Raw genomic sequence first — 25,024 nt, 5'->3', positions numbered from 1 at the left:
TTCTCTTACAACAGAAATGTGACTGGTCTTTTGTTGACCAATGAGAGGTTTTTCTTCTGCTGCTGATTGAGGGTTGGGAAAATTACCTTTTTTAATATGGGAGTGGGAATCTGATACTGGTAGTCGTTGGGAGTTTCAGAGTGGGGCAAAATAAGAAAGTTTGTTAATATCGTTTTATTATTGTCATAATAATTATTCGTTATGATGAAGTTAAAACCCCAGGAAGTCAGCACACCACAGGGATGGTGGGAGCCCCTTATAATGAGCACAGCAGGGATACAGTCCCAGGAGGAAGTCAGCACAGCACAGGGATGGCGGGAGCCCCTCATAATGAGCACAGCACAGGGATGGTTGGAGCCTTTCATAATGAGCACAGCAGGGGTACAAACCCAGGAAGTCAGCACAGGGATGGTGAGAGACCCTCATAATGAGCACAGCAGGGGTACAGCCCCAGGAGGAAGTCAGCACAGGGATGGTGGGAGCCCCTCATAATGAGCATAATGAGTCGGCAACTGCCATATTGAGAAAGGTATTTTTTCTTTTTAAATTCATCATAACAAAAGTTCGTAATTTTAACGAAAAGTTAACAAAAATACAAATTATTGGCTAATACAAAATGGAACGGAACGAAATGAAACAAATTTATTGACGGCGCACATGTCTAATATCCACATGCCACTATAACCTTATAGGTCTAAGCTTCTTGTTGTTTAAAATATGGACTTCAGGATGCATATTTGTACCATGAATTTTGGGCCCATCTCAAAATCATATAATTTTGAACTGTTGTGGCATGGTATGCTACTGCTCATCTAGTTAATTACATACCTTTAACTTTGGAGTGGGCATTTTTGGCATAGTAGATGTTCCTGGAACTCAAATTTCCAGACGATATAAACAACTTGTTACCATTGTTTTCTTACTAGCCAAAATAGTATTTTGCATAAGTAGATCTACCCTGACCAACCTTCAGTTTCTTTATTTACAGAAAAATTGCTATATGAATTCCCTATGGAGTGGGTGAAGGCCTCTTCACAAGGATATTCAGTTCCAAAAGTTCTTTGACATATAGGAATCCTTTATACGAACATTAACTGCTGATATACAACAGGTAATAGCCTAATGTTTTTACCATACTCATAGCTACTTAATCCTAAGTGCAGCCAAAATAATGAAACAAAAACACAAAAATCAAGGAGATAACTTACAGTCAGCAAGATGTGTCCCTTGTGCTGATGTCTCTACTGTTAGCTGAAATCCTCTTCCACCCATCCCCCCACTACCGTAATCTTCTGGTGTAAATGGGGTTAATACAGTTAATAGCGTTAAGGGGCTGTCACAGGCTCACATCAAGAGTGCCCAACTATGTTCATCCTTTCCACCAAATTATTCCATTCATAAAAGCTGTTACTACAGCTTCTATGAGAGAAACAGGATCTATAAATGTAGGATGAATGGATGAAAGGTCTGCCCCCTCCATTCATAGATCGTGTTTCATTCATAGAAGCTGTAGTAAGGCTTCTATGAATGGAGCATCGTGGGGTAAAGTTAGGTCATATTAGGCACTCTTAATGAAAGCCTGTGACAGCCCCTTAATTATTTAAACCCCCTACTGGGGAATATTACAGTGGCAAGTGTGTGTGTGTGCGTGTGTGTGTGTGTGTGCGGGGGGGGGGGGCATGGATGGAAGAGTAGTACATCAACACAAGGATCAACACAAGGGAAACATCCTACTGACTGATTTTTATTTTTTATTCTGTGTTTTTTTTTATATTAGTTTTAACTAGATTACTTGCCAGTGATCCCTCAGTGGATGTTCTATTTTATGTGCTGACAAAGCATGCTAATTTTCCTGCGCCTTGGAAATGGGGTGCACAGCTGACCACTACTGCTGTATTTGATGGTATATCTTTTCTGATAACTATTTAAAAGACTGTCTACCTACTTGATTATATAGAGGAGCACATTTTTTCATATGACCTTTTTTTATGCAGCAATGTAACTGTAACCTTAAATCTCTCATTGGCTAAATGTTGTGGTCTTTTCACAGTCATTTGATCTAAGAATGTAAATCTGAGATTTTTAAATTGGACAAATGTTGTGGCCTAATTTTTGCTACTTGCATTCTTGCTTATTACATTAAAAAAATTAAAAAAATGAGTGTGATTGGATGAATGAAGTGAAAACAACTTATTTTTTTCACTATATTAATTGAACCCCTTTAGTAAACCAACCTCCATATATTTTGATAAGCAAGAATAATTTTGCATATTTTCATAATATAAATAGAAAAAGAGAGAGATGCTACTAAAACAATTTATAGAAGACAATGCACAGGTGGAAAATTCACTATAAATTCAAAACCCCCCATCACTCTGCCCTGCATGTTGTCTATAGAAACTTAATCTAAAACTGACTTCTGAAAAAATAACAAAAGTTAGAGTCTTAGTTGTACACATAGAGGAATGTCTGTAAAATCTGTATGACTTTCAAGGTGCATCTGTAAGTGTGGTTCTTACTTTAATCACTCTACACATGTCCTTGAAAAGTTATTACTACTATTTGCAACTTATACAAGCATTACTTTAGTTAAAAATATAAATGACATAAGTGCAATAGTTGAAAATATTATTAAAGCAAAAAGGTAAAACAGTTAAAGTAAATCTGTCATCATTGAAATATTGGGGCTATAACTGCTGACAGTTATTACAGAAAATACTAGTTGACTAATGTTATTGTAATCCTCTAATCCTCTATCTGTTCACTTGTTCCAGTTTGCTGTTTTTCATTTCCTATTTTCATGTTCAGATGCATGCTGCATTTACATCTTCTGTTATACAGGGCTGTAAGTATCCTAACGTACATGTGGCTGGATTGCATTGTGTTCTGCTTGTCCATGGGTGGGGCTGTCATCTATGGCAAGTGCCAGAATGCAGTCCAGTTAGGTGCATTGAGTGCCAGTTCTCTCTCGGAACCAGCCCAGTGGGAGTGTCACTCTTGCTGGGCATTCTGGGGGGGTACTTAAGGTGCTGTCATCACGTGCTTCGGGGTTCCGGGCCAGAAGTGCTTTCTATCTGTTGGGTCCTGGTTCTTCTGACCAGCCCCAGGGCTCTCATGGCCTGGGGTGTGGATCCACCCAATTTCAAGTCTCGGGGCTGGCTGGCCTGAAACAAAGTAACTGAAGGAAGGATTCAGAGGTGGTCCGGTGCCGTCTCGGTTTGTGGAGAGGCCCAGCAACTGTAGAAGCATCCAGGGGAGGACTCTTTGGGGGAAGGACACGCAAAGGTTGGCTTCTCAGAAGAAGCCTGGAGGCGAGGTTGAAAGACTCCAAGCGAATATGATCTCGTATGGTATCACCGGACTGGCTGCAAGATATTTGTACCGTACAAGGGTTCTCTAAGTTTTCTACATCTTTCAGTCATTCAAGTGTTCTACAACAAGTCTGTGGCAGAGACTTTATTCAAGTGTTCTACAAGACGTCTGTAGCAGAGACATTATTCAAGTGTGCTATAGCAAGTCTGTGGCAGAGGCTTCACTTTATTTGAGCACTCTATCGGCTGCTAGGCCTAGTGAGAGAAGGACTATCCGATAAGGGTGAGCATCCAGCTGCAAATGGCTATTCTCTGGATTTCCTAATGTGAGAGACTTTTTTCTACTTGGCTTAGTTCCAAGAGTACCTAGACTTTTCTACCTAAACCCTCTAACCCTGCTTTGAGAGACTGTGCTTCAGTTATTCTTATTGCAAATAAAAATCCCTTATTGGATCTGGTGTCAGTCTCTACAGTTCTTGGGCCATCTACCTCTGGAAACCCCTAGACATACACAAGGTCAAGAAGGTAACAGTAAGCCCATTTAAATCAGCTGCTCCTTCGGGGGTCAGTGCTACACAAGCATGAGAACTGGGAAGGAACTCACATGCAGGGGACACCATAGAGGGTCAGCTTCCATACCAACTCATCAGTCAATAGGACTTTGAATCCAGCCATTCATAAAAGAAAAAGGCTGCCACATAGTATAAAACCATGGACTTTTTTTTTTTAAACTTACATCAATGATAATAATTCAGGCACAGAAAAAATGTGATCACAATCAAATCCAGGGCTTGCAATAACATGGAGCTAGCTCAATACGACCCAATGCGTATTGTCTATTAGGACATCATGTGGGGTATGATGATGTCCTAGTGACCAATACACATTGGGTAGTACAGTAATTCTTTGTAATTTTCACTTTTAAAATCAAATAAAATTACACATTTTCACTGTTCATATCCTTCATGCCATTTCAGTTTTGTTTATTTCTTGCAGCTTCTCTGAGTGAACATCATATCTACATGCATGCTACATTGACTTCTCAGCAAGGGATGCCTGATGTTTACAGCAGTGGACCAAGTCTGCATAATATATGTTGGAATGGCCACATGCACAACCGGGAGACAAGATAGATCAGTGTGCTGTCAGCCAAAACAGGAAATGCCTGAAGAAGAATCTTAAATGTTGACTTATAAGGTATGATTTTAATAAAGTCTGAAGGTTTAAAAATATTAAAAAAGACATTCATAATTACATTAATATGTTAAAGCTTATACAAGATCTTTGTGACTGGGTTAACTCGCACTTTGATGTACTAATGGATAGGGTAGCAAAATTGACAAGTCTCAAAAATGTAGAAATTGTGAAAATGTGTTTTTTGTTTTGTTCTTGATCATTTCTGTCAACCCCTGGACATTTGTGGTTGAATGTACCAAGAAAATGTTCAGGGGATAGATGTGCAGGATGGTAAAGGAGTCAGAAGGCTGTATTGTTTAGAAAAAATATTAGACATATTTTCTTTAAAATACAATCCTATATACACAATCCTATTACCCACTGTTAATCCAGAGGAAGGCGAAAAACCCTGGCAAAGAATGATCCAATTTTCTATAGCAGAGGACAAAAATTCCTTCCTGATCCCCCAAGAGGCAATCCAATTTTCCCTGTATCAACTTTACCTATAAATGTCAGTACCCAGTGCAATATTTCTCAACTTCAGTCCTCAAGTACCCCCAACAGGTCATGTTTACAGGCTTTCCATTATTTTGCACAGGTGATTTGATTAGTTTTACTGCCTTAGTAATTACCACAGCTGTTTCATCCGAGGGAAATTCTGATAACATGACCTACTTAAGGACTGGAGTTGAGAAACATTGCTTTAGTGCACCAAAATTCTTTACACTTGTTTGAAGTCAGCAGTGTATTACAGGTATGGTTTACTGTTTACTATAATGTAACTATAAAATAAACAGTACATAATACACTAAGCACCATAAAACAAATAGAAAGGATACAAGTACATGGTTCCACCATAGAGGAGGCATTGGGTATAATGTACCTGAAAGTGGAAAGCACAATGAGCTGCCTCGAAGCGTCCTTCGAAGGAGGTCCAGGCATGAAGATTGTAATTGGTAAGCACTTACCCATATAAAAAAGGGTGTAGTATGGTGTACCACCGGCCAGCTTAAAGTTTGTTGGAATGGAACGTTTGAGATCTGGGTACTCATTACACACTACAGAGTCAATTGAAAACCTCCACAGAAACACAACTGCTTCAATTGAGTGCAAAGCCAAAAAACAGTGAATTGATGATAAAGTGCCAAGTGCGTCTTATAAATGTGCAAATAAGTAAACACTCTCCAGAGGTGATATAAGTGAACCACCCTAATAATAAACAAATGATATACAAGAAAATAAGAGAGTATACCTAGACCAAAAAGAGGGTACCCTCTCCTGATCACATAGGAATAAACTTTAGAATAAACAAAAAAAAAAAAAAATATATATATATATATACTTTTTTTTTTGCTTTTTTTCTGCACTTTATCAAAATAGTAATTTTCTAAGAGACTGTTTTTAGTTACTTACCTTTGTTCACTTGATTTTCATTTATTTGGATTCTATCACCTTTGTGGTGTGTTTCTTTTATTTTATTTAATGTAGCACTTTGCACTTTTTGATACTATTCAGTAGACATTTATAGATATACATTTTTATATTACACTATTGATTTATGTAATTAGGCATTATACTTATCACCCTCGGAGGGTTATTTAATATAGGGACAGCACAATACCAACATATCTTTAGTTTCATATTAAGTGGATACGGTGTGATCCATTACGGTAGTAGCAGCAGCCCCTGACATTTGATAGATCACCAGTGATAGCGCAGGAATAAAACACTATCATGGGTACTCATTACAGCCTCTATCGATGCTGGAGGGCATACATGGATTGGGAGTGGCATTCTGCTGCTATGCCGACTTACCACTCCTCTCCCTGTTTTGAGAGCTAAGAAAAGGAACCAAAATAAAGCAAGAAGGAAGGACAAGGAGAAGGAATAAGGACCAGAAGGAAGTCAGATTAGGGTAGCGGGGGGGGGGTGAGGGTGACACTGTAGGGGGAGTATATGAGGAGGGGTGGGGTCACCACCAACTGCCCTCCCCACAGAACCCCAATGTCCTGAGATGTGTATCGCTCTTGGTTTGAACAGGTGATTTATTCCAAAATAACAGTGTCCCAACAGTTTATGCAAACCTTGCACTGCACTGCAAGCTCCACTTTAATCATAATGATTAAGGAAAAAAAGTGATTGCCTTTTCTTCATTATCCACTTTAGCTCCAGATGATTTACCCACCTTCCTGACCAGGTCATTTTAGTTAGTTGTGGCCTTGCTGCACATTTGTATATTATTTTATATTTTAAAACATTTAAATCCATCTTAAGTTATGTTAAGACATTAGCAAGGGTATTATTGTAATAGCAAATAATCAGGTCAGAATTGTAATATGAAACTATTTTCTTCCTGGTTTACATTTACACATTTACATGTATTCAGCAGCCAAAAATCTGGAAGATTGTATTTGATCTCATCGTTATTTTAATCTAAACTATTCTACTTCCCCTGAAATGCTGTCCATCATACATTGTGAACATATTTATTTTCCCAGGAAGCTATAATTGTCTCCTTAAATTAAAAGTAGATATGTCAATGGGTTCACGGGGGACATATCAAACAGAATTAGCAGAACTTAGATGTATGATTGCATCCATGTTAACATGCAAGACTTTTAGCTTTGATTGCTACTGACAGGAAAACTAGAAAGAGTGAGACCATTCTCAATGCTTTATATTTATATTTATATTTAATAAAATTAATAGTGCTTAGATTATATTTTCATGAGCCTTCAAAGAACATCATCAAATTTGGTACATAGCTGACTAAATATCAGAAAGACAGACAGATAGACAGATGTAAGATGCACATTATCTTTTTGTTTTGATCATTGTGCTGACTTACTTAAAGTGGAATCATTTTATTTTTTGGATTACTTGATGTTTAAAAATAAGGTTACTACAAGGTTCTTCAATAAGACAGTCCAGCAGTAGATGTCACTTTTGGACTGTCTCTTTCATGGATACTTCATACTGAACATGGATAGTGAAGAGTTACAAATGCCTTCTATGATTCAAAAAGCAGTTAGCTTTCTCAACAGAGCTGAACCTATGGGGGTTTGTTTCTTTAAAGTATCGAAGCAAAGAACTGCAGACAACCTGATAAAATTATAATGACTGGTTTGACTGCAGTGCATGTTTGATATATGTCTTATTGACTGTTTTATAAATATGCCCTTTAGAGTTTGTTGCTCATAGTGTATAAGAAGATCATAAAGTAGTTTTCATGTAAAAGTAACTATAACTGTTTCTCCCATTTCTATAAATAAAATACTTTATATGCCCATTCAGTATCTCAATTTGTTGTTCCTTTAAATATTAACAATTAATTGGCTTGCTAGTGATTCAACTCCACACACCAATCAGCTCCAAGGTATAGAATGTGAAGAGCGGCCCCAGCTCCTCCTGATATGCCCCCTGAGAAGCTGGGGCTGAGGCCTCTCTTCACTTCCTGTATCTTGGAGCTGCGGCTTTGAACCACTATAGATTCATAGAGCTTTCTGGTTGAACATACTCATGCCAGCACCCTTTCTTACAGTGGAATATTTTAGCAACGGCATCTGGTGCCTGGAATGGCTCTCTACCATGTCTATGTGAGGTCACAATGAATTGGTTGTCAAAAATAAACTTTGGTGTTTGAGTGGAAATACATCTAGACATCCACCAATGTTAGTGTGGTAGTAAACCTGGTAAATTAGGCAACAGATGGTAGAGGCTTCCTGATGTGTCTGAAAAAATATATCTAAGTATTGGCCTAAGATTGTATTATTGGGTTTATGCTAGATTGATGTAATACTGAACATTTACATTTGAAAAATGGATCGACTCTATAGATGAGGGGGGGATACAAACATTGGGACATTGATTACTAGACATGTGCAGAGTAAAATATTTTGTTTCGGAATTTCGTTTTCGTCCGAAAACTTAATTTATTTAGTTACTCCCGAAATTCGTTTTTATTTATTTCGTTTTTCGTTCAAAAATTGCATTCGTCCGAAAATCCACATGAATTACGGTCGAATCTGTCTTGGAAGGCTTATGGTGTCTGTCGAATGTATAAAGAAGATTCGACAGGGCTAACTATATAGCATACTTTAGAACCCTATTAAAGTCTATGGGACTCCAACGTTCAAAATCTAAAGTGCTAATTTTAAAGGCTAATTTGCAAGTTACTGTCCTAAAAAGTGTTTGAGGACCCGGGTCCTGCCCCAGGGGACATGTATCAATGCAAAAAAAAGTTTTAAAAATGGCCGTTTTTTCGGGAGCAGTTATTTTAATAATGATTAAAGTGAAACAATAAAAGTGTAATATTCCTTTAAATTTCGTAGGGGGGGGTTGTCTATAGCATGCCTGTGAAGGGGTGCATGTTTCCCGTGCTTAGAACTGTCCCAGCACAAATTGTCATTTATGCAGGAAAAAAAGTCCTTTAAAATCACTCGCAGCTATTATGAATTGTCGGCTCCGTAATACAGAGAACACTCATTGAAAGTCATTGATAAAAAAATAAATAAATAAATAAATAAAAAAGCGTGGGGGTCCCCCAAATTCAATTACCAGGCCCTTCAGGTCTGGTATGGATATTAAGGGGAACCCTGCCTCAAATTTAAGAAAAAATTTGACGTGGCGTTCCCCCTAAATATCCATAACCAGACCCTTCAGGTCTGGTATGGATATTAAGGGGAACCCCGCGTCAAATAAAAAAAAAAATTGACGTGGGGTTCCCCCTAAAAATCCATACCAGACCCTTTATCCGAGCACGCAAACTGGCAGGCCGCAGGAAAAGAGGGAGGGATGAGAGAGCGGCCCCCCTCCCTCCTGAACCGTACCAGGCCACATGCCCTCAACATTGGGAGGATGCTTTGGGGGTCCGTGACCCCTCAAAGCACCTTGTCCCCATGTTGATGAGGACAAGGGCCTCATCCCCACAACCCTGGCCGGTGGTTGTGGAGGTCTGCGGGCGGGGGGCTTATCAGAATCTGCAAGCCCCCTTTAACAAGGGGACCCCCAGATCCCGCCCCCCCCTGTTTGAAATGGTAAGGGGGTACAAAAGTACCCCTACCATTTCACAAAGAAAGTGTAAAAAATGCTTAAATAAAACAAACACACTTTTGAAAAATTCCTTTATTAAAAATAAAAAAATAAAAAAAAGATTCCAGCGGCGGTAATCCACTCTTGCTATCCAGCGACGGACGGTCATCTCTCCAGCGATGTCTCATCTCATCCAGCGCAGCGAATACATCCTTCTTCTGTCTCCTCCACGGAGACACTGCAGGCATTCCGGCGGCTGACGTTTCTTATATACGGAGGGCGGGGCCACCCGTCACCTGGCCCCGCCCCCCTCTGACGCAAGGGGAAACCCGGGGTTCCCCGTGACGTATGGGTGACCCCGCCCCCCTCTGATGTAACGGAAACCTGCCTGTGTTACATCAGAGGGGTGCGGGTCACCCCTACGTCACAGGGAACCCCGGGTTTCCCCTTGCGTCAGAGGGGGCGGGGTCAGGTGACGGGTGGCCCCGCCCTCCGTATATAAGAAACGTCAGCCGCCGGAATGCCTGCAGTGTCTCCGTGGAGGAGACAGAAGAAGGATGTATTCGCTGCGCTGGATGAGATGAGACATCGCTGGAGAGATGACCGTCCGTCGCTGTATAGCAAGAGTGGATTACCACCGCTGGAATCTTTTTTTTATTTTTTTATTTTTAATAAAGGAATTTTTCAAAAGTGTGTTTGTTTTATTTAACCATTTTTTACACTTTCTTTGTGAAATGGTAGGGGTACTTTTGTACCCCCTTACCATTTCAAACAGGGGGGGGGGGCGGGATCTGGGGGTCCCCTTGTTAAAGGGGCTTCCAGATTCTGATAAGCCCCCCGCCCGCAGACCTCCACAACCACCGGCCAGGGTTGTGGGGATGAGGCCCTTGTCCTCATCAACATGGGGACAAGGTGCTTTGAGGGGTCACGGACCCCCAAAGCATCCTCCCAATGTTGAGGGCATGTGGCCTGGTACGGTTCAGGAGGGAGGGGGGCCGCTCTCTCGTCCCCCCCTCTTTTCCTGACGCCTGCCAGGTTGCGTGCTCGGATAAAGGGTCTGGTATGGATTTTTAGGGGGAACCCCACGTCATTTTTTTTTTAAATTTGATGCGGGGTTCCCCTTAATATCCATACCAGACCTGAAGGGTCTGGTTATGGATATTTAGGGGGAACCCCACGTCAATTTTTTTCTTAAATTTGAGGCAGGGTTCCCCTTAATATCCATACCAGACCTGAAGGGCCTGGTAATTGAATTTGGGGGACCCCCACGCTTTTTTATTTATTTATTTATTTATTTTTTTATCAATGACTTTCAATGAGTGTTCTCTGTATTACGGAGCCGACAATTCATAATAGCTGCGAGTGATTTTAAAGGACTTTTTTTCCTGCATAAATGACACTTTGTGCAGGGACAATTCTAAGCACGGGAAACATGCGCCCCTTCACAGGCATACTATAGACAACCCCCCCCCCCCCCCTACCAAATTTAAAGGAATATTACACTTTTATTGTTTCACTTTAATCATTATTAAAATCACTGCTCCCGAAAAAACGGCCGTTTTTAAAACTTTATTTGCATTGATACATGTCCCCTGGGGCAGGACCCGGGTCCCCAAACACTTTTTAGGACAGTAACTTGCAGAATCTTTTCTCTCTGTCAAATCTTTTTTCTCTGTCGAATATTTTCTCTATATAATCTTGGACTAATAGAGGTAAGGTTAGGCACATTCGACCACAGGTTCTATAGACACAGATTGTTGTCAGAGTCATGTCGAATCTCCTATTCTATATCGAACTGTTGTAACAATGAAAACGAAAATAAAGCATTTATTTATGTCGGATCTTTCGTTTTTCGGATTTTGTGCTTTCGTTATCGTTTGTCAAAACGAAAACGAAAATACCGTATATACTCGAGTATAAGCCGAGATTTTCAGCCTCTTTTTTGAGGCTGAAAGTGCCCCCCTCGGCTTATACTCGAGTCATCGCTGTCTGCCCGCTCGATCAGCGTGTCGAGCAGACAGACAGCGGCCATTCTATCATTCAAAAGCCGCGCCTCCGGCTCCGCCTTCGCCTGTGATAGGCGGAACACTGAATTTCCCAGCAGCCTGTGTTCCGCCTATCACGGACATCGTATCATCCTCGTACTACGGACGAGGATGATACGATGTCCGTGATAGGCGGAACACAGGCTGCTGGGAAATTCAGTGTTCCGCCTACCACAGGCGAAGGCGGAGGCTTTTGAATTTTACAATGGCCGCCGAGGCGCCGACGAAGAGGGCACGGGACGGAGGCAAGGCAAGGCACGGCACGGGACGGGACGGAGGCAAGGCAAGGCACGACACGGGACGGAGGCAAGGCACGGCGGCAAGGCACGGCACGGGACGGAGGCAAGGAGGGAAGGCACGGGACGGAGGCTCGGGACAAAGGCTCGGGACACAGGTAGGCTGGACACACACACACACACACACACACACACACACACACACACACATACACACACACACACACACACACACACACACACACACACACACAGGGATGGATGGATGGATGGATGGAGACACACACACACAGGGATGGATGGATGGATGGAGACACACACACACAGGGATGGATGGATGGATGGAGACACACACACACAGGGATGGATGGATGGATGGATGGAGACACACACACACAGGGATGGATGGATGGATGGACACACACACACACAGGGATGGATGGACGGACACACAGGGATGGACGGACACACAGGGATGGACGGACACACAGGGATGGACGGACACACACACAGGGATGGACAGGCATGTCTCACCCTCGGCTTATACACGAGTCAATAAGTTTGCCAGTTTTTTTGGGGGTAAATTGGGGGCCTCGGCTTATATTCGGGTCGGCCTATACTCGAGTATATACGGTAGCTAAAATTCGGACGAAAATGCAGTCGGACGAAAACGAATGCACATGTCTATTGATTACCATAATGCAGGGAATGCATTAAGGTAAAAATGTCATAGTTTTAGAAAAAAAAATGTAATCTAAGATATAAATATGAGCATTGGAAAACTCACTACAATTGACCCAAACAATACTGTTTTCTTAGACATCTGCAACCTGCATTTTATCAAACTAAAGGAAGAAATTGCATATGTACAGATAAAAAATACATTGTAGAAGTGAAAGGATATTTGGGATGCTGGAGTAATGACACTGAGAGTCACATACACAGTAAAACAGATGACCTCTTGAGCAATCACTTATGAATATATTATTAGGCATCTTGATGAGTATTATTATTTCAGGTACTTGTATAGCTCTGTCAATTTACACAGCACTTTACATATACATTGTACATTCATATATGTCCCTGTCCTCACAGAGCTTACAATCTAAGGTCCCTAATTCACATTCATACATGCATATACTAGGGCCAATTGTACACAGGATCCAATTAATCTACCAGCATGTCTTTGAAGTGTGGGAGGAAACTGGAATACCTGGACGAAACCCACACAGGCACATGGAGAACATGCAAACTCCAGGCAGATTGTGTCATGGTTGGGATTTGAACCAGCGACCCTTTAGCTGCCACACATGCATTGAAGTATGTCGGTAAGCCTTAAAATGAAAATAATCATTCATATTCTCTACGAATAGAATAGTGCTGCGCTATACTGGGAAATAGGGTGTGGGAGTGGGTAAGGGAGGTATTTAGCAAGAGGCAATAGTGCGCATAAATTACATAAATAGAATTGACTGCAATATTTCGTGAAATAAAAATGAATATAAATAAAAGAGGTCACAGTCTATCTATGAAAAAAAACTCTTCTAGTAATGTGCTAAAAAAAGAATCAAGTATTGCTCCAAAATATATAAAGTGCTAATAAGTGTTATAAAAAAAGTTTGATCAATATATAATAAATCATGAAAGAAAAGTCCATAGGATAATCAACATAAATGTCCGTGCAAATGTTGCAAAAAATGATAAATAAAGTGCAGACTTATAGTGACCCAATATAAAGCATATAAAGTTCTGGTGCAAATGGTTACTATAATAATAATGTCCGTGCAAACTTAAGGTGGCTAAGGATATCACAAATAAAGTGCTGGTGCTGGTAAGTATTTCTGCAATGCAGTGCTGGTGATGAATGTTTTTTTTCCCCTTCTCTGTGATTAAGTGGATAGGTGTCCCCTTGCCTTACTGCTGTAAGGTTACAGCATAAAAAGAGGCTTTGCAATGGGACCCTTGTGTATCCCCAGGATAGGCGTCCCCAATGTGGTCTCACAGGTATCTGGTCATATGGAATCCCTTTAAGGTCACTTGGAGCAAGTATGTGGCGTCCCCTTTTACAATGGCTGGAGTAGGTGAACCTCATAGACAGGGCAAGAGGGATGCTCGATAGTGTAGTCGTTTTTAAAAAGTTTATTGGTAACAATGAAGTAAAAAGTAGGTACTCACATTAATCAATAGTTAACAGGCAAAACAGAAATGAGCAGCGAGCTCATGCACATCACTTCTGGTATCTCATTTCCCGACGCGTGTTCGCCACAGTCACGTGACTTCATCAGGGTATCCTGATGATCCAGGGGATTTGTTGTATTTGGGTCTGGATACCCCTTTCAGTGTATGCAGCAATACCCATTCTCTCTTATCTAATTGGTTGGCGCAGGGATATTTAACTTTATGATAATCATTCATATTCTGCTATGCAATTGGATACAATTGTCTGAAAATTCTAAGATGTATGAATTGGTGTAACCTGAAAGATAAAAGCCGACTGGTTTCTCCAGCTTTGTTCCAGTTTTTTTCTCTTCAGTTTTGCCTATATCCCCCAGTATACTGTATTGCAATACATTCATATGGAAATAGGTACACACATAATTGAGTAGATGGCAGTCATTACCTGTGTTATCCATGAGAGTAAAGTTTGCATCACTATTTTCTTCAGGAGGTATCATATAATAGAACTGGTGGTCAATTACAGGATCTTTATCAAATGCACTTATGGTATGCACATGCTAGAAAAAGAAAGCAGTTGGTTAATACTGTTTATGCAGAAATATGATGAAATTAACACAATACAGGCAGTTTGGATACTCTCAAAACCCTAATGTACCCTGGGAGGCAATTAAAATAAGCAGAATGAAAAGATGGATTTACCAGGTAAAATAACATCAATGTAGCCATTATATATCGTTTTCAACAATAAGCAAAGTACAAAAATTATTTTGATTTACTGAAAAGAAGATGTGTATTAAAATCCATAAATTGACAGTTAAAGCCACATGTTTTTAATCTAATGCCTTAAAATCATTTGAGTGCTTTGGCAAATTGATCATAAAATGTGCAATTTACATTTCAGTTAAAATATATGCATAATGGAAAATCAAATGGGCATGACATGCTGCATCCACAACAAGAAACATACACTTTAGTTTGGTTAGTTCATTTAATTTTGCACTGTGTAAGATTTTATTGATAGTACAGTTTTGAAGAAAAAAAAAATGGTCGCCTTTTTACCTTTAGCTATTCAGAGAAGTGAATTTACAAAATATACAATGTTATACATAAATCAAGGTCTGCAGTCAAATGTGAAGAGAATTATAAAACATGAGACAATTTTTTTGAAATCAGCATTTTTTGGGTTTTTTACTGGAAATTCACTTATTCTGTAAGTTTTGTAAGGTTTTCCTGTTGTCTTAAAGAGACACTGCCATGAAGGGAGTAGGGGGAATATTGCATCAGGTATAAACACAGACACCCGGATGCGCCTGAACATGCCAAAAAGCAATCTTTGAAAACTTCCAGTTATGTGTGAATGCTTAACGATTTTTATAATCAAAGCTTTGACACTTATTGATTATTGCTTGTTGTTACTTAGTGTTTATCCCTGCCCCTACATATTCCTGTACAGGAGGTAGGACTCCTGTTACATAACTTCAGGGATGGAATGGCAGGAAGGGCTAAGAAGCAGATGCTCAGCACATCAACATAACATCTAGATGGTAGAGTAGACAATAATAATAGTCCTACCATATGGAAAATCATATGTCATCATGACACTCCTTGTGATGAAATTTATCAGATGAGTAATCTGCATCCAGAATTGCATACGTGAAAGGGGTCTGAATTTCTTGCAAAAAGAAATTACATTATCTGCAACACTTACAAGCTATTCTCATTTTAAGAATCTACATATCGTGTCAATTCATAGGACCTTACTATACATTGGAATACTGCAGGCCTGAACTGGTAGTGGAAATGGTAGCTGAGTGGCAACTGAACTGGTAGCGGAGTGGTTCCCACTCTTCTCAAGATAAATCCACTAGTGTTTGCTCCTCATGTAGGCAAGATTTTCTTCAGATTAGGACACGTGTCAGTTTGCACAATCAATTAAATAATTAAATATCAGGCTGTAAGGCTATGTATTTGTACCCCAAACCAAAGAATATACCAAGGTATCTAGCCATAGATGGAAAGACAGGTAGAAAGCTGTAAAGTAAAGATATAATATGATCAAAATGTTTGAAGATGCATTCCCTATACCTCTAAAGCCATAAAAGCTACTTATTTTGTACACGACATCTTCACTTACAAGTTGATTGCAGTTTTAATGCTTGTGACAATCAAAGTCAGCTTGACAGACATAATCCCGTGTCTTACTAAATTCACCTTTAGAAACAGAATAATCATGCAGCCGCCAGCAAAATTAACTAATTTTAATCATGTATAAAAACACAACCAATTTTATAAAATATTAGCATTTTATTATACCAATTATTGTGTCTTTAAAGTTGATATATTGTCAGAAACCTGTATTTTTTTTTTTTATTAAAGCTAAAGAACTATATAGGCAAAATTAATAATAAAAGAAATACAATTTAAAATGTTATTTATGGAATTTCTGAATCAGAAGTCCTATTGAAGGGAATTGAAGTCCAAATCAGGCTCCAAAACAGTGTACCTTACAAAGCATAAAATTATGCAACATCACACAGAATGCTTTAGGAAGCTCTTGCTATCCCCGATTTCGTAAATCTGAGCCACCAAAAAGAAAGTGAAATATGTATTTAAACGAATATAGGCAACGTGGTTCAAAATGTAACATCATCCGTAATTCAGGATGAGCATAGGAGACCAGACATACATTTTTTAAAGGAAATTAGCAGTTTGCTTTACAATGGAATTTTCACTTTGCAGAGGAATTTTCCCTTAGCATAGTGAATGAGGTAAAGCTTTGCTGGCTTCCATCATCCAATCACATGCAAAAATTTTATTTTTGAGATTTTTATTTTTTGGTGGACTTTCAGCACATCCACTAAGTTAAACACATTTCCCTTGCAGAATGAAAATTCCCTTTCAAAGTGAACAGATGATTTGCCTTTAGTAAACCACCCCCTACCATTCTAGTAACAGGTATGATAAGGATACCTTTGTAACAGGCATCACATGAACCTCCAGTATGCAGTTTAACTATGGTCTATACAGTAGTTACATCTTTATGCCAAACATGATGTGACCGTTGGCTCTCCAAGTGAATAAACAGAGGGTGTATTTTGCCTTTCTTTGTTAATTTTCACTTGATATGGTAAATGTACATGTCATTTGACAGTTTAATCTTTTGTGTTGCTTCCTATTTTTGTGTATTGTTTGCAGATTTTTGCTTGCAGGGTTAATTCCCCTTCTTTCTTCATGTTCTGTTATGTTGCCCTTGTTGTGTGTATCTCTAAAGAATGTGTATGGTATCTCCATGAAGGCTTTGCAGGATCTCTTAAGTATATGGGTTCTGGTTGTTCAGTCAAGAGGAAAGACTTAAATTGTGGTTTGAAAATAGCTTTCTTTTATTGAAGGATTTATGAAAAAAAAACAGACTGACAGCACAACAAAATGGAGTTTTAACATCCAGGTGAATTCAACAGAATTACACACATTGTTGCAACTATAGGAAACATGACCTGCACACATTATAATGCAGTATAAACCAATAGGCACCCTGCACTCTACTCAAAATGTAAATGTAAATGTAATGTAAATGAGCCTAAAACATGTAAGAAATTATGTATTTATTTCTTTATACTATTTAATAGAAGTGAACATGTACCTACACACGGGCAGACTGTCTGTCCAACTTAGTCCGCCGAAACACATTTCAGCGGACAGTCCGCTCGTGTGTGGGCTTCAGCGGACTTTTTCAGCGTGCAGTCTGGCGGACTAAGTATTTCGGAATTTCCGTAATATTGTCCGTCCAACTTTGGTTTCAGCGGACAGTCCGCTTGTGAGTAGGCTAGTTGGACGGACTAAGTATGGAGCATGCTCAGAAAGGATTTACACGGCGGAAGGTTGCATTGCTGTGTATTGGACGTCCTATTTCTAGTCCCGTCGTACGTGCTGTACACGTCATCGCGCAAGCTTTCAACAGACTGTTCATCGCATGTGGTCAAGTCCGTTCATTCGAAAGTAGGACGGACTGTCCGTCGGATTGTCTGACGGACTTAGTTGGCCAGACAGTCCGCCCGTGTGTACTCGGCTTACGATTTTCAATGAATGTACCAAAATTGTTCTTTTTACACTTTATCCCACTATCTAGATGGGAACAACCAAGGTTAAAATGTGTTATAAAGCATTTTATTTGTACTGTATCAGGACACTCATAATCAATTTACCTAATTTTTCTGACAATAGACCATCAATTACTATCTGACAATATAATAAACATAATCTATGGATTTCTATACTAATCTTATTAGCGAATTGCATTTTTTTTTTACAAACAACAAAATCAGCAATCATATGCTAGCAAACACATAAAACCGAAAACAATGAAGAATGTCCTTCAATAAATGTCTTGATGAACTGCAACCTTTTCTCATGTTAAAGGGCCATTGATTTTACAAGTATTTACCCTGTTTTCATGTGTACATATGCTTAATTCATTTTGGAATTGCTGTGCTCCAGTTCTCTGTTCTTCAAATAGTATTACTTTTGATTTAAACTACAATAAAGGTAGACACACAGATGAAAAGCTTCTAAATTTTGTGTTACTTTAATAAAAAGTTTGTTTTGGTCAAAATGGACCAAATTAAACTATTCCAATTATCAAGATGTGACTGCTGTGCATCAGCTACATACAGTATACAGTGCAGTGTTCTGGCACTGGTACCGAGACTCCTTGTCCCTTTCTCAGAACAAAATTGAGTCAGGCTGAGAGCTTCTCAGCCATTTTCAGGAAGCCTTGTATTTTTATAAATGTATACAATGCTTCATCTGATTGGCTGAGGTGAGGAGTTGAGCAAATTATATCATAATCTCCACCTCAGCCATTCAGAGGAAGCCTTGTATTTGTTAATACCATTTATGGAACATATAATTAGAGAAATTTGACACATGGTGTCAGAACTATTGTGAAGAAATAGACATATTTTCATAAATTTCATATGGAGGTTTAAGACTGAATAAACCCCAGAACAAAGGTAAGATTCATGGCACGTCACCTATGCTTCAACCAAAGATATTCTGTGTTTTTCTCTCTCTGTTGGAGGTATGTAACGCTGGTTCACCTTTATTATTTTTTAAGGAGATTTGCACACAGGTCATGTTAGCATGTTACGTTGCCAACATGTGACATGCACCTTGTTAAAATGATGTAAAAAGACTCTCACTCGTCTAGCTCCTCCTAAAAGGGCATTAACCTTCCCCCCTCTTATCATTTCCTTGGGCTAGCTTTTGCTTTTAAACTTCACACTCCATTCTCCAATGCTCTTGTCTCCTCAAAAAGATTTTGCTTTTAGAGGGGAACTCCGCACTCCACTCCATTCTCAAAAGGTTGTGAGCTGCCTTCACCAATCCAAACCACATCCTTTTTCTGAGCATATAACAGGGCAAGCTAGGAAAGGGATGAGAAGAGTGATCGCCCAACCCCCGCCTGAACCATACAAGGCCACATGCACTCAACATAGCTGGCTGCCTTTGGGGCATGTTGGGTTCAGCCCAATACCAACCACAAAGCACCTTGTACCCACTAGTTTAAAGAGGCTTTCCACATTCCATAAAGCCCCCTGTCTGCTGCCCCCCCACAACCCCAGCCTAGGGTTGTGTGGAAAAGGCCCTTGTCCCCCTGAATATGGGAACAAGGTAGTTGACTTTTGGGGTGACCGAGCCCCTCCTGCCCCCAAGCATCCACCCCCCTTCCACGGGCTGGCTTGCTGTGTGTTTGGCTAGGGGTTTGTTAGTGTGTGGGAGGGGCACAATCTTTTTTATATTTGTGTATTGGGGGCAGGCTATATTTTGTTTTGGGTTAAAATCATGCAGCTGCAATGTAGCTTTGTAAGTTTTCTCTAAATCTCTACATCTTTGAAGGAGCATTTTGGATACATGCTACAGATGCACCCCTTTACAAGCAGACTAAGTCCCCCACAAGTTACAAGCTTTTAAGCAATTTTGCATTTTTAAAGGCACTTTTCCTTGTTTCCTTTTTGGGGTTGTCCAAATTGGTGACATTGATATATCCCTTAGGGTGGACCCATACCCATTTTATGACCAATAACTAGAAGATAAGCCAGCCAAGTGGGCACTTGCAAAATTAACAAGTCAATTCTCATAGACTGCAATGGTATTTGTTGTATAACATTTGCCCATGTTAAGCCACGTATAAACAAAAGTCCGGCGGACTAAGAAAGTAGTTTTGCACTCAAATATGTCCGCTGGACTTGCATTTCGGCGGACAATATGGCCATGTGTGTGCTAGTCCGCCGTACTTTGGAAATTAACGGACTTTTCCCGTCCAGAGAAAAGTCCGCTCATTTTGAGCGCGGCTCCAGGTAGCTGGGACCAGCGAAGGAAGCGTTTCTGGCCCCGTCACCTGGTATGGACTTAAAGGGGAAGCCCTACGCTGAAAAAACTGTGTGGGGGTCCCCCTCTAGGTCCATATCAGACCCTTATCTGAGCACGCTACCTGGCCAGTCAGGAAAGGGGGTGGGGACAAGTGAGTGCCCCCCTCCTAAGCCATACCAGGCCGCGTGCCTTTGGGGAAGGGCGGGTCGCACGCCCCCCCCACCCCAAAGCACCTTGTCCCCATGTTGATGAGGACAAGGGCCTCTTCCCGACAACCCTGGCCGTTGGTTATTGGGGTCTGCGGGCAGGGGGCTTATCGGAATCTAGGAGCCCCCTTTAATAAGGGGGCCCCTGGATGCCGGCCCCCCACCCTATGTGAATGAGTATGGGGTACAATGTACCCCTACCCATTCACCTGTGAAAAAAATTAAAAAAAAACACAACACACAGGGGTTAAAATAGTTTATTGCACAGCTCCGGGGGTCTTCTTCCGTCTTTGGGGGTCTTCTCGCCGGACTCCTCCGCTATCTTCTGCTAGCTCTTTTACTAGCGGAGGAGCCCGGCTTTCTTCTTCCCCGCTGCCTGGGGTCTTCTTCCAACTTCGGGGGTCTTGTTCCCCTCTTCGGGGGTCTTGTCCCCCTCTTCGGTTCCTCTTGCCGGGCCACCGCACCTTCTTCTAGTTCTTTTACAAGCGGTGGCCCGGTCTTCTGTCCCCACTTTCTTCACTGTCTTCTGGTCTTCTGTTCTTCTCTTCTTGAGCTGTTTCCTCGTCACTGTCTCCGGTCACAATGACAGGCTCTCGGCGTACGGTGACTCATATAGGGACATCGCCGGATTATGTCCCCGCCCATTATGATGTCACAGTCCCAGAGGATGCTGGGACTGGGACTTTCCTCCATGTGTGTGGGCAAGTCCGTTCATTTCAAAAGTATGGCGGATAGTCCGGTGGACCTAGTCTCCTGAAAAAGTCCTGTGTGTGGGCAGGTCCGCTCGTTCGGACAGTCCGGCGGACAGTCCGGCGGTTTGTCCGCCAGACTAAGTCTGCCGGATAGTCTGATCGTGTGTAGACGGCATTAGGCTCTTTGTATGCCCTTCCCCGAACCGGGGGGTGTTTGTCCCATCTGTAATTTTGTAGCATGCTGGATGATGTGCTTAATTGTGGACAGAGGGTGGCTTATTTTGTTCTAGCTGCATTTGGGTTGGTCTGGGCATGCTCAGGGACTTTGATTTTTTTCATGCTTTTTGTGTGCGAACAGCATTTGGATGTTTTTGGGCTTGCTCAGTGTTTTTTGGGTTAGTAATTTAAGGACATTTTTAACAGGTGTACCCACTTTGAAGTTCGTCTCTACACTGGGTGAACTTGCATTGTGTGTGTTTCATGGACAGTGCATGTGTTTTCAATTGCCTCATTAGAATGCAAACCTTTGTTATATAAAGCTTGCAGATAGCATTCTTTACCTTGCCCTGAAAAGAGGCAAGATTGTGTGTGTGCGTGGGGCCGGCAAGAGAGTTTGTAACACATGTATTTTCTCTTTGTATTTTGTTTGTTATGTCTTTGCAAAACAAATGTGTTTTAGAGCAAGTTTTTATTACTTTGGTTTATTGTATTTTTTGGGTGGGGGGATATTTTCCCCTGAAATATTTTTGATGTTGTCAATGTGTGTCATTTGTAGGTTGTTTCAGTTTGATTTATTTGTCTGTGCTGCATTATTTTGCAAAATCTTCCTTGCGATGTTGTGACTAATTCATGTTTAAATTCTTAATAGATGTCCATTTGTGTGAGCAGTCCTTTTAACTCCTGTTAATTTCATCTGCAAAATGTGTATCAAGTTAACATACATGTGTTTTTTGCTTCCCTTGCTCCTTTGCAAGTCCTGTTTTTTGACCAACATAATTTGTAGCAAAGTTTTATGTTTTATGTGTTTTGTTAATTTTCAAAATGTTTAATTTGATTTTTTTTTTTTTCATTTTAAATTTTCTAAATATCTATAGATGTAGGTTCTTAGGTCCACCAGCAGCAAGAAGTTGGGTAGATGCCACACTCCCAAATCTGGAGGCATAATAATGGTCTAGCACAGGGGTCTTCCCAAACTACAGACCTCCAGTTGTTCAGGAACTAAAATTCCCATCATGCCTAGTCATGTCTGTGAATGTTAGAGTTTTACAATGCCTCACGGGATGTGTAGTTCCATTGGAGAGCCATAATTTGAAGATTCCTGATCACTCTAGCACAGTGATTCTCAACCAGGGTTCTGTGGAACCCTAGGGCTCCTCCAGAGGTTGCTAGGGATTCCTTCAGCATTGGACAATTTATGCCTATCAGATAGGTTCCCATTGACACCATTGATCTTTTTAGCTATCTGTAAGGAGGCAATTCTTCCCAATGACCACAAGTGTAAGGACCATTTTCCCCACTGACCATCACACTAATGTATCATGAGTTGTAGATTTCTAATTTTTCTATTTTTTAGCAGGGGTTCCCTGAGACCGGAGAACTTTTTCAAGGGTCCCTCTGTGTTGAAAAGGTTGAGAAAGGCTGCATGTCTTGAAAAAAGGTGGTTACATTCCAAATTTGGCACTTAAGATGTTCATGCACTATGCATTCTGATTGGCCAATCTCTATACAACTCGATATTTTGGCAAAATAGGTAATAGGAAAACGCACTTGAACAATTAATTCAAATTATAGGAAATTAAACAGGCTCTTGCACTAAATCAAATTTTTTTTTAAGCTCTAACTGATTGCAGTGTATGGTCACCTTTAAAGATCAAGATCTAAAAGTATTCATTTATTGGGTTTGAAAACACTTCTCTGTTCTTTGTACTGTATTGAAAGATTTGGGTAAAAATAGAAAAAAAAAATCAAAAGATATATTAGTAATTAGTAATAGGAATGAGATTAGCATCAAAAGAGTTAATTAATTGAGAACACCTACTAATTGCCTAACAAGACACATCCATTGAGATTAAATTAACCAATTGTATTGGGCGTGCGCTATTATCAATGAGAAAACCGCAGTTACGCTAGCCCAGTTGTAGTTTACATATTTATTATCGTTTTGTGCTTCAAAGCATTCTTCTTCATAAATCAGCCCCTTGGTGTCTAAGAGAGGCATTGCCAAATCAAATAGGGATTTATTAGTTAGACACATGAACTAATGATTATTAAAAATTTTATGAGCTTATTGTCCAGAATGGTATATAGGGCCAGGAGAGGAAGCCATGGAGACCTTACACTCCAGACACTTCATTTCATTCACAAAAGGACATTTCAGGACACCCTCAGACCTCATTTCATCACAATTCATACATCCCTTATATGCTTATCTCGCCTCATCATTTGACACTTTGAGGACACTAAAACACAGCTCCATCTTGATAAGACACCATTTTGGGAAAGGGAGCCACCTTGGGGACTTTGGTAACGAACATTGTAAGCCAGCAGTCATTTTGGAAGGCTAAATATTGTACATTGATCTTTCCTGATTCATTGATTATTTGAGAATACTGATAATGGATACTTTTACTTTAACCTTTTTTTGTTTTTTCAATTTGATAATTTTTTTGTTTTACACTATAGTCGCGTACCATTTTTACATTGTTTAACCCTGCTGCAGAGGAGTAACTGTTGGCTGCGTAAATCGCAGTTAGTTCATTATAAATATATGGTTATTGTTTCCACGGGGACAAATTGATCCTTTCGTTCCATTCATATTGTATCAAAACCCATTAGCAAGTGTTGCCTAACAATTTGTATTTTATGTAGGATTTCATTTATGTATATCCATAATCTATCTATTTATTTTGAATACATGTCTAGTAAATAAATATTCTATATTTAGTCTGTAGTCATATTGTTTGATCTGTGTTTTTAAGAAAGAAATCTGATTGGTAAAATTATTCATTGCAATTATCGTTCAGGCAATTCCTGATGCAAATGCACAACAAAGGCATGATAAAATTGTGGAATTTCTTACTTTTGTGAGACTTTTTGTGTACCACAGTTTGCCTGCATGGGGTAATTTTCAGAAAAATTACATTAATGGCTCAAGCCTAATGGATGCAGCAGGAAAAGAAAAGAGTCCTAGGGGATGTAAGACAGAAAAGAGAAAAAAAAAAAAGAGACAACATGGGGAACAAAAACAGCTTTACCCACCTTTTCTTATGTAGATGCCCAGGGATACCCTGAGTGTTTAGGAACCCTATGTAACCCCTTTATAAAAGGTCTTTAGCTCTGTTCCTCAGGTTCTAATCTCAGTTTAGTAATCCTGTTATTTGCCATGACACAAATGTATTTTGTTTATCCAGATATGGTGTCATTATAGCCTTTTCTCCGCTTTGAAAATGAACTGCATCTAAGCTATGATTTTGTTAATTGTATATAAAATTTATCTCAGTAACATAGACAAGCAAACATCCTTGTCTTCAATTGGTATTCTATATACTATGAGATTAGAAATAAAAACCTTAATGCCCTAAGCTACTTTCAAGAAATGAAATGAACTTACACAGTATAACCCTGATTATAGGCTTAGATATCATAGACTACTGGGATTTTCTCTCATCACCACAGTTCATTTCGTTGACTGACATTTCTGTAGTCTAAATAATTTACCTAACCTATGTTTACTGCTCTTCTCACGGTCATAACCAGTTTGTAAGCTATCTCTGCAACTAT

General features: G+C 40.0%; 1 protein-coding gene across 3 annotated transcripts in view; it reads right to left on the bottom strand.

Moving 5' to 3' along the window:
• LOC143997028 (cadherin-19-like) overlaps positions 1-25,024 on the bottom strand; it is a 228,743-nt gene that overhangs the window by 12,159 nt on the left and 191,560 nt on the right. For all 3 annotated transcript variants that reach the window (XM_077492387.1, XM_077492386.1, XM_077492385.1), the window contains one exon: positions 14,420-14,534. In XM_077492387.1, the coding sequence (XP_077348513.1) occupies positions 14,420-14,534 (115 nt within the window). The remainder of the gene's footprint in view (positions 1-14,419; positions 14,535-25,024) is intronic.

Source organism: Lithobates pipiens, unplaced genomic scaffold, assembly GCF_037356315.1.
Source record: "Lithobates pipiens isolate NorthernLeopardFrog02 unplaced genomic scaffold, aLitPip1_a1.2 Scaffold_19, whole genome shotgun sequence".
NCBI classification, from domain to species: domain Eukaryota; kingdom Metazoa; phylum Chordata; class Amphibia; order Anura; family Ranidae; genus Lithobates; species Lithobates pipiens.
Note: the sequence above shows the minus strand (reverse complement) of the source record. Positions and strands in the feature narration are given on the sequence as shown.